The sequence below is a fragment of the Plodia interpunctella genome, chromosome 21 (assembly GCF_027563975.2).
Source record: "Plodia interpunctella isolate USDA-ARS_2022_Savannah chromosome 21, ilPloInte3.2, whole genome shotgun sequence".
In the NCBI taxonomy this organism is placed as follows: Eukaryota; Metazoa; Arthropoda; class Insecta; order Lepidoptera; family Pyralidae; genus Plodia; species Plodia interpunctella.
The window spans coordinates 5204093-5214654 of NC_071314.1; the positions used below are offsets into that span (position 1 = coordinate 5204093).

At 35.0% G+C, this 10562-nt stretch overlaps 3 protein-coding genes across 3 annotated transcripts in view; 1 reads left to right on the top strand and 2 right to left on the bottom strand.

Annotated features, from left to right (window-relative positions):
• The window catches only part of Flo2 (Flotillin 2), a 198038-nt gene that overhangs the window by 143959 nt on the left and 43517 nt on the right, over nucleotides 1-10562 (top strand). The gene's annotated exons all lie outside the window — the stretch shown is intronic.
• On the bottom strand, nucleotides 1187-5729 carry LOC128679426 (glucose dehydrogenase [FAD, quinone]-like). Its single transcript, XM_053761674.1, has 4 exons — nucleotides 5600-5729; nucleotides 4074-4241; nucleotides 3533-3663; nucleotides 1187-3281 (listed from the first exon to the last, which is right to left on the bottom strand). Exons 2-4 carry the CDS (start codon nucleotides 4231-4233, stop codon nucleotides 1707-1709), a joined length of 1866 nt encoding a protein of 621 aa, XP_053617649.1. The 5' UTR covers nucleotides 4234-4241; nucleotides 5600-5729; the 3' UTR covers nucleotides 1187-1706.
• Nucleotides 6728-10346, bottom strand: LOC128679417 (glucose dehydrogenase [FAD, quinone]-like). Its single transcript, XM_053761657.1, has 3 exons — nucleotides 8752-10346; nucleotides 8290-8520; nucleotides 6728-7592 (listed from the first exon to the last, which is right to left on the bottom strand). Exons 1-3 carry the CDS (start codon nucleotides 10279-10281, stop codon nucleotides 6816-6818), a joined length of 2538 nt encoding a protein of 845 aa, XP_053617632.1. The 5' UTR covers nucleotides 10282-10346; the 3' UTR covers nucleotides 6728-6815.

A 10562-nucleotide genomic window follows, 5' to 3' on the forward strand; every position in this document is an offset into this window, starting at 1 on the left:
CTTAAGCTCCAAATGTAAACAAGGAACATAGTCATTGATCTTATACCTGGTGTGTTTCTTGTGAGATTCGAATTCATATAGGTCACAGTCACAAGACGAATGCTTCAATCTCAAATTCAAACAGACAAATTCTCTCTCTCTCTTTGTCCATGCCAAAGACGCATACATTGTGCAAATTGTTCGGAAATGATTAACCAACTAAACATCCGTCCGAGCAAGCACAGATAACAGGGTAATTACATCACATAGAGAGATGTCGCGACCCGGCTAACGTTGGGACGAAACACTCCAAGAATTTACACCGAATTATTGCAAAATTTCAATGGCTTCGGATATTCTAATATACGGATGATTATACTCGAAGCTTGAGTATTCGTCAGTGATTTTGAACTTAACTTACGCAATAATAATGGTGAAACACCAGTTTAGTCGTCCCATCTTTTTGTTCAACGTTCACGTGCACACAACATTCAATTTAAAATTGGAACCTATTTGACAACTATTGTTAAGAATAATGATGGTTTTCGTGGTTTCCATTTTTCAATTTTAGAAGAAGTAAAAAAAACTTTTGACTTTATGTGAATGAAATATGAGTTAGTTTACTGTAATGACTTCTATGAAAATTGTTTAATGGTTAAAGCTTAAATGTCCTCTTTTCTATGACATTTATCAATCAATTTCAAAAACAGCTTGAACCTGGGTTTTACAAGATTATAATTAACTTGCAATGCAATGTATATGTCCCTATGTTGATTCGGGTGGAATCTTGCAACTCAAATTTAAAGCATACGTTTAGTTTGGATTACAGTGCATTATTATGATAAGCAAAAACTGATGGTGCGCCTAGGAACGTCTCCGGACGTGGGAAATCCTCAGCGGTTGACATGATATTTTTGTCACACATTGAATGCAATAAGATCTTTCTGACAACTATAAAAGTTTGTGTCAAAAATGCATTTTTTGTAAAAAAAAACCTAACTGTTCTTATTATTCTTAAATAACTTATGATTCTGAAATTTGATATAGATAGATAGAGAGATAGATAATATGTATTTATTATTTACCTCATCGTAAAATTGTGCAGACTACAGTTTGATAATAAATACTAAAGTTACTATACTCTGAGACTAAATTCCAAAGGCAAATTTCCGTAACTACCACACAAACTGTTAATTAAAACAAAATAAATTTTATTACAATTTACTCACACATTGTACATTCGTTTCGTAATCAACAAGCATGGTAATTTTATTGTTAACAGATAAATTATTATAACATTCAATTATTAAAACAACAAACAAATCACCAATCAAATTCATAAATTCTTTTTGGTATAATTACTTCCATTTACCTCTTCTATTCACTAACATTATCAAATTTTCATTTATGATTATGATGTGCCGTTAACCTTTTTCGTTTAGCTTTTCCTTTTCTTTATTTAATGCATCATACACGGTAAATAAATGAACTGTTATGACTGTGTTGTCATTTCAGCGACGAGACACAAAACACGTTTTGTATTTGCCATAATAAATTGACTAAAAATAAGGAAGTGTAACAAAAAATTAAAATTACATTTCTTTGACAATATACCTATTTTGACTTTGCCTTCATGCGGATGTATAATACTCAAATATCTAACCTTTTGCAAAATATTTACTTATTTAAATCTTAAATATATGGGTATGTTTAATACTATCGTCATCTTACAGTTCATTGTGTGTATGTAACCAAACCTTTTTGATCATATCAGCGCCTTTCTCTGCAATCATTATAACAGGAGCATTAGTGTTTCCTCTTACAATGGAAGGCATCACACTTGCATCTATGACCCTCAAGCCACGAACCTTTCGGACTTTCAGTTCAGGATCTACCACCGCTGTTTCGTCATCAATTGGACCCATTTTGGCTGTACTTGTTGGATGATATAGCGAAAATGATAATTCTCTTGAAATGCATTTCAGAAATTCATCTGAAATTTTGTCATATTTCTTACATGGTTCTATATCTAGCCATTCCAATTTAAAACCAGCTTCTTTGAATGATTTCGTTTCACCCAATTTGAGACCATGTTGTTTCATTGCGTTTATAATTGTTTCCAAATCATCGGGGTCTTCAAAAAAGTTAGCATAAATCAATGGATAGACATTTGGATCTTTGCTTTGGAGAAGAATTCGACCTTTGGATTTTGGTTTCAAAAGCACAGTGTACAACAATAATACAAAATTATTCTCAGATATTTTATGGAACTTTCCAAGCACTTCATCAGACAGATCATGCTTTTGGTAAATGTCTAACAATTTTTGTATATTGGGTGGGAAAATAACGTAGTGATGTTCCACGTCGGGAACATCTGATTTTGAATTTATTGTATTTATAAAAGTTACTGTTCTATGTGGACTAGTATCTGAAAACGGCCCACGATTTTCCAACATGAATTGAGCAAATGCACTGATTACATTAGGCAATGACATGGTATTCTTATCCCCTTCTTTAGTGTAATAAATAGGAACAAAAACATGATCCTGTAAATTCTCTCCTACAGGCAAGTCTGCTATGACTGGAATATCTAAATCTTCTAAATGTTTTCTAGGGCCAATGCCTGAGAGTAATAATAACTGCGGTGTATTAATAGCTCCTGCTGATACTATGACCTCTTTTTTTGCATTGACAATAATATCATTTCCTTCTTTATTTATAACAATGCCTTTTACATTTTGTGTGTTTGGTTCAAACAGAATTTTTGTTACATATGCGTTTTTAATAACATGTAAATTTTTTCGATCCTTAATTGGACTTAGAAACGCTCTTGCAGTACTATGTCGTACCCCATTTTGTGTAGTGGTAAATGACAACATTACACCAATTTGGGACTCTCCGTTGATATCGACAGTTTTTAAACCTAATTCATTAGCAGCCTTTATCATCACGTCTTCCAAAGGATCTGCTTTAAGATTTTCAACATTTAAATAGCCTCCGGAAGCATGGTATTTTTTTAAGTCATCCGTCAGTACACCGTTGTAGTTTTCGCTTTTCTTAAAATAAGGCAAGACTTCTTCATAACTCCAACCACGATTGCCTTGTTCGGCCCATTCATCATAGTCGTGCTTATTGCCTCTTATATAGAACATGCCATTGATGCTGCTGGTTCCCCCAAGAGTTTTTCCCCTTGGCCAGGCGCACGATTTGTGCTTATAACTACGACAAGCTGTATCTTGAGGTTGGCTTTTATATTTCCAGTCCTTTGTGGTGTTCATATTAGCGTAGAACAGTTGAGGCATCTGTAATTAATGTTAAAAAGGTGAAAGTTAAAAAAATTAATTTGGCTGTTGCGGTAAATATGTCCACCCCAGCAGCACTATTATGGTTTAATTGTCTTGTTGCTTACATCACCAATTCGAGTGTATGAGCCTAGATATTATTAAAATTATTAGTATGTAGCTCTTGATAGAATGTGTTGGACCAGAAAAGCCTACATTTAAGGGTAGTCATGCCATACGGCTAAGTAACAAATAATATTAAATATGGATACCTCTGTGGTCAAGGATGGATTGTCCCCAGCTTCCACTAACAGTACCTTCCAGTCTGGTACTTCACTCAAGCGGTTGGCGACGACAGACCCAGCTGAACCAGAACCGACAACGATGAAGTCATAATTAGGATCTGAAATCAGTTAAAATAAAATTATATATATGTAGATGATTTATTCAGAGATCAACTTTTGATCTTGTTGTGTGGTTTGCAATATTTATTTGCTCTTTCTAGAGGCATAAAAAATATATCTGACTCTACTGGAATTCCCAGTGTGGATCCCGGGCTAGTTTTTAATCCGCGACGACCGGAGGAGTCTGTGTATCTGTATGTATCGTAGCAGCCAGCTCATAGTTTTTTTATTTGATAGATAATCGAGAGTGTTCTTAGCTATATTTGGAAATGTATCTTCAGCGATTTAGAAACCGTCAGCTCTTTTCTAGTAGAAGGGAGGAGCCAGCCACTTCGGAGTCGGGGTATCGTACATTTTTGCCAGGCAACATGATAACTGCACTTAGCTGTTAACTCGCTACGTGCCTTACCGTCAAGGACTGCCTGAGTGGCATCAGCAGGCCACAGATGATCGCCGACCAGCGCACAATGTGCTGCTAAAAGCGCCTGAAGAACGCTGGTAAACGCAGGCCCGGCTACATAGTAGCTGCTCACAATCTCGGCTGTCAAAGCTGGGTCACAGGCCCACATGGCTTCACCTGGAATAAGAATTTATTAACCTATTGTATAAAATGAGCAGAATGTCCGCATGATGTTTTTAGCATATGGTTAAAGGGGATTTATGAAACTTGTTAATATTTCATATTTAAATTCTTCTAGTAATTCTAGTAACTGGCTGTGGTTGATCATAATGATGGTTAAACATTATATTTAGATTTTTATGAACTTTTATTAAGAATCTTGGGATTTTACATATAATACCTATCGTCAAAATTTAATATAACAACGAACTCATGGCATAAATATTTCATTATTCATTGTAAATGGAATAAAATCTGCAACATTTTATTATATTGATTTTGCTCAGATTTATTATCAGGCAATATGAAAAATCAAAATAATTCATTTCAGTAACTTAATTTTAGTTTGAGATATCGATCTTTTTTGAGAAAACAAGAGAAATATACAAAATAGACCAAACAGGAAAATAGACTGATCATTCTGGAGGGTATTATAAGAGCTATATTACTAAACTATGTATGTTCAGGTGGCATTCTGCTACTCAATTTTGAACCTGACATCTTCAGCCGATGATGCAGCCGTGATGAAATTTTGCATATACATTTAGTTACGATGACAATGGATAACTAAAACTTGTATCTTAAATGGAATATATATTTGTAACGATATTGATATTTTAGTTTGATTCATCAGAGGGAGAAACCAGATCAAATTATGCGATTTACCTTTCTCCGTCCACTTTCCAACTTTGCAAGCGTTTCACTGATGTACTTTCCGAATTTATTTAGTTTTAAGGCATTTATTATAGGTAGGGCATCATCTTGCCATTTCCCATCATTAGGGTTTCGGCGCTATATGTCTTTTCTCTTCACAAGTCTCTATTTTCTGTCACACTTGCGTCAATAAAAATAGTAAGTATGTACGTACATTACATAAAAATTAATAGCTTCTTATATCCGAAACCAGAATTAAATAAAAACTTGAAGAATTAAATTTTAAACGCAAAAGTCCTATTCTGAAAATAATTGTCGTGACTTGCCCTTTTAAATCACTGGATTTAAAAGGTTAAAATTGGTTGAAAAAGAGTTTTGCCATTTTTGGGTTTATCTTACCCCAAAAACGCTTTATATTTTCGTAATATTAATTCTGTTTTGGAATTTCAAATTTTTGGAATTTCTATTATAACATTGTTTAATGTTATTTTAACAACAAGTTAACTAATGATAAAAGAATAGTCTCGACTTAGCAAAACCTTTATCTTACTATAAACCATGTCCAACAATTCACACTAACCACGGAAGAGAAAAAACATGTCTTTTGTATTCGGTGTCATTAATACAAAAAAATTAAATAAATCTTTTAAAGTCTTACATACCTTTTACAAATGAAAGTTTCCCTTACGAGCACTTAAACGAGTAGAAATTGCACTAAAACACACGTGTCGCAAGCAAGTGCATTGTCCTCCCGCAAACTGCACACTGCAACGATGCACGCACTGGGATGCATTTATAAATATCTGCGATTTCTATCAAGAGTTTCCAATTTCATATATATAGTACTACGTTATTTATTTTTAATGATTTATTAAATAAATATATATATATGATAAATGTGTAATTAATTAGAATTAATCATATTTTATGTCTCATGTATTAAGTACTGTGAATAAAATCTGACGCCAGTATTAGCAATTAACACACTCGAATATAAAATAGAAGGCGTTAGTGAGTAGTGACGTTATTTTGAATAACTTCGTAATTATGATTGTTACTATAGAAATAATAATACTTGGGAACATCTTTATGATACCCTTTCGTAACATGGCACAATATCTGTGCTCGATGGATCAGATGATTTCTCAAGGTATTCTCAATTTTAATAGCACATTAAATACAATGTTGCTCATGGCTCGTATAAACACTATGTTAAGATTTGAATGCGTTAAGTATGTATATATTTTATGTTTATATTGTTACTAGCGGCCCGTTCCGGCTTCGCTTGGATAAAAACATAATAAATTATACACCTAAACGTTCTTCAGGAATCAAACTATCTATTGGTGAAAACCGCATGAAAATCCGTGCAGTAGATTTTGAGTTTATCGCGAACAGACAGACGCGGCAGAGGACTTTGTTTTATAATATGTAAGGATTATGCTTGAGTAAATAATGTTTATTTGATAAACATAAAAAAATGATGGTCTTCTCGATATCTAATGTATACATTATCGAGAAACATTTCACCAAACTTAGGTGGATTAATGGTTTTTTATTCTCATACAAATTACGCAATGTTCATTCATCCACGTCGGCATCTGTATTAGTTTCGGTGATAGTGTCTAACCGGCTCCAGCTACTCCCACTGTGTAGTGTGCATGTGCACCAGTGTGTGCACCTTATTAACAGGTGCATTTTGCGTATGTATTTTTAGGTGTGTTTGTTCGCTTATTTAGAGGTAGAAAAAAGCGAACAAACGCTATAGCAAGTTGCAAATCAAACTCTGATAACTGTATTAAACAGTTTATTGATAATGAACAATTAGATACATCTATTCACTGGATTTGTAATAAATTAATAATTTAACCTTATCGCCTACAGTATAACCTCATACTTCACTCCATCGTAATATAGCCAAACCTTGCACTTTCGTCCTTCTGGAGTTGATATTTGCTTCGTTTCATAAAAAGCATCTTTGTCTTCATACGATGGTGTCAAATAATTATACGAATTAACTGGTTTTTGTTTTTTTAACCCATATTTTTTTAAAGGATTTTTCTTATTGCTCGAATAATGTATATTTCTGTTCAAATTATTATTGCCTTTATTAATTTGATTCCAACTAGGCCAATAAGGAAATGGAGCATAGTATTGTCTTCCATAATCATCTATGAAAGGATAAACTGGAATGTAATTCGGATTTGCTGTAGATTCTTTAAATTCTGTGGGCTTATATGATTGTTGTATTTGTTTAGGTTTTTGTCCATTGTTGTTTGAAGTATGATTTTTATTAATATCTTTAGGCAACGGATTTGATGGTTTGCTGTTGTCAAAATTATTTTGATTTGGTCTATTTTCAAATTCATCTAATTGAGGGAACAATTCGTAAGTTTCATGAAATAGGTTGGGAGTCGGATGAGTGATATTCAAGTTAACTTTTTTTGGTCCATCACTGTCTCCTGGATCCTCTTGTTGTCTTTTATAAGGTCCTGCGCAACTTGTGAATTCGTAGTTTGTAACGTCACTCCAGTCCTCCTTGATCATGTCGGATGCCTTCTCAGCAATCATGATGATCGGTGCGTTCGTATTGCCATTGACGATTGTGGGCATAATGCTTCCGTCGACCACGCGTAAGTTTTTGATTCCATACACCTAAAATGGAATTAACCATGTTGAAGTTTATGAATTGTGAGAAAAGATTATTTTTTATTGTTTTTAATGAATTTTGATAGCTTGATGACTTGACTATACATAACATCTCTACTTCTATTTACTTGTAATCCTCGTACTATTTATTTTAATTCCTACTCATGATAACAATGTATCCGAACTATACAATTTTATTCGAGTTTACACCGTTTAAGTTAAATGGTGCATGAAAGAAAAATACACAATAAATGTAAAACTATTTAGCATTAAAAAAAAAGATGCATAATCACATCATGCACTTGTACAAAAGAAACATATAATATTTGGTGTTTTGTATGTCCAGAATTACTACAAAAACTGCTTGCGTTTAAACAATAGAAACATTTTCTACAAATTATAGAAACACATGTAAAGATGTTAAATTGCGTGTTAAATTATAAAACTTTTATACATAACTATTATACATTTATGAATGATAATTATAATTTAACACACGATGTCCAAGTAATTTTGGGTTTATTTTTTCTGCATGGCCTTCAGAAGTTCACCTATTATATAGTGTATTTAGTCCTCCAAGTCTAAATATGCGGTACCTAGGAAGTCTAGTTATTTATTCTGATCACACCCGACAAGAAAGAAAGAACATAGAATGAAAGGAGAGCTAGTCGTTGGGAGAATGGAGGAAGAGAAGAACACTCACCCTTAATCTCGGATCAACGACCGCTTCAGCATTGTCAACAGGTCCCATTGCGCAGGTGCCGACCGGATGATATATCGTCAAAGTGTGGTGCCTCGCCTGGCATTCCAAGTGTTCTTGAGACATTAGCTCGTGTTCCGCGCAGCCAGGGTTTCGGTTCGGGTTCGGTCGTGCTTTGAGCTCTTGCAGCACTGGTGTCTCCACCAAAGCTTGGACTATGCGGGCTCCTTCAACCTGAAATATGGAAACAATGCCTTGTTTTGAACATTTACATTCACATTATTACTTCTATGATAGATTATTGGCAAAAAATTACAGTGTAACTACTAAATTGGCTGGATTAGAATGTATAATATAAATTCAAATTCAAAATTCAAATCATTTATTCAGAAATTAGACCTTCACAGGCACTTTTTCTCGTCAATCTAATAGAGATGAGAGAAAAGCTAGTAATTAAATACTTACCAAAACTTTTATATCCTGTGGATCGGAGAAGTAGTTTGGGTAAATGAGCGGTGGCGAATACGGATTGGAGTCTCTCAATTTTATATAACCCCGACTTTTGGGCCTAAGCAGTAAAGGTACTATAGAAAATGAAGAATCAAATAATATATCTTCGTATAACACGGCATAAGTTTCGTCGGTTAGCCCGTTAGCTCGCTTTCCGAACCATCCTCCATCTAAGTTATCAGCTGTTGGAGCAATAAACAGCTGAATGTCTGGATAATCTTCATTGGGATCTTGGTACTTTGTATTGACGAATGCCATAGCTTCTGCTTCCATCATACTATATAACAATCCACTTTTATGTAATGCAAAATCTACTAAACTGTTTACAGATAGAGCGTTCTTGATGTTGAAGCAATAATCCGTGCCATTCTCATAAGGATTGTCAAAGAGGAAGGAATGTCCTCCCATTGCAATGTGATCCTGAAGATTTCTACCCACTCCTGGTAAATTGACTATAGGGTAAATGCCGACTTCTTTAAGATGCTCTGCATTTCCTATTCCTGATAGCATTAGCAGTTGAGGAGACTGAATAGCTCCAGCAGATAGGATGACTTCCTTACTGGCTTTCACTATACGTTGTTGACCGTGTTTCATAAACTTCACTCCGTACGCTTTTTTCTGTTCATCTATCAATATTTTTTCTACCAAAGAGTGCACACTTACATGAAGATTAGGCCTATTACTTGCTGGTCTCAAATAAGCTTTTGCAGCGCTACATCGGAGTCCTTCACGAACCGTTGCATGAGATCTCGTAAAACCAGTTTGATATTCACCATTCACATCCAAAATATTATATCCGAGTTGACTACCAGCTTCTAAAATTTTTTCTGTAATTGGTTGCTGAAATTTGAAATATTCAACTGTCAAAGGCCCACCAGTGGCGTGGTAGGGGTCACTTTGATAAGCCGGAATTCTCATGTCTTCTGCTTTCAAGAAATAAGGCAAAATGCTCTTATATGACCATCCTGTATTACCAATGGTGGCCCAGTAATCGTAATCGCGTTTATTACCTCTTATATACAGCATAGCATTTAGAACACTGGAACCACCGAGGACTTTTCCACGTGGCCACTTACATCGATAATCCATCATACTTAAGCAATACTCATTACTAGGTTCCGTCACAAACTGCCAATCTATGGAAGAACTTTGTAGAACAGGAAATATGCTGGGTACATCTGCTAAAACGTTTTCGTCCTGACCTGCTTCGAGGAGTAGCACTGTCCATTGAGGGTTTTCTGAAAGTCTGTTAGCTAGCACAGACCCTGCTGTTCCACCTCCAACTATGATGAAGTCGTAACAGTCGTACAAATTATTCAAAGGGTTGTCTCTGACTCTGTTCTCTGCGTCTTCTATATCAGGTCGGTATAAATGTATCGCCATCCTCAATACTATCATAGCTCCAAGTCCAGGTAGGAGGCTGAACATGATCCGTGTATTTGAGATGATGGGCCGAAGCGGCGATACATGACCGTAGCTGGACATGTTCGGTATGCAATTTACGACATGGACTTTAATTCCGATCGGCCAAAGACGCGCGACTGATTAACAATGTGACAATAGGGGGCTAAGTCAGCAGATTTGATTAAGCAAGTTATGTATTGTGCATCGAGCCAGGTTGTCGCACCGTGTACAGAGTATGATGCGGTCAGATGCCACATTTTTTACATTAGTCTGTTCCCACTGAAAGGGCAAAGGCTATCCCCATGCTTCACTCTAATATTCATTATATCATATATTTTATTTGATGTCGTAATAACTGTTAA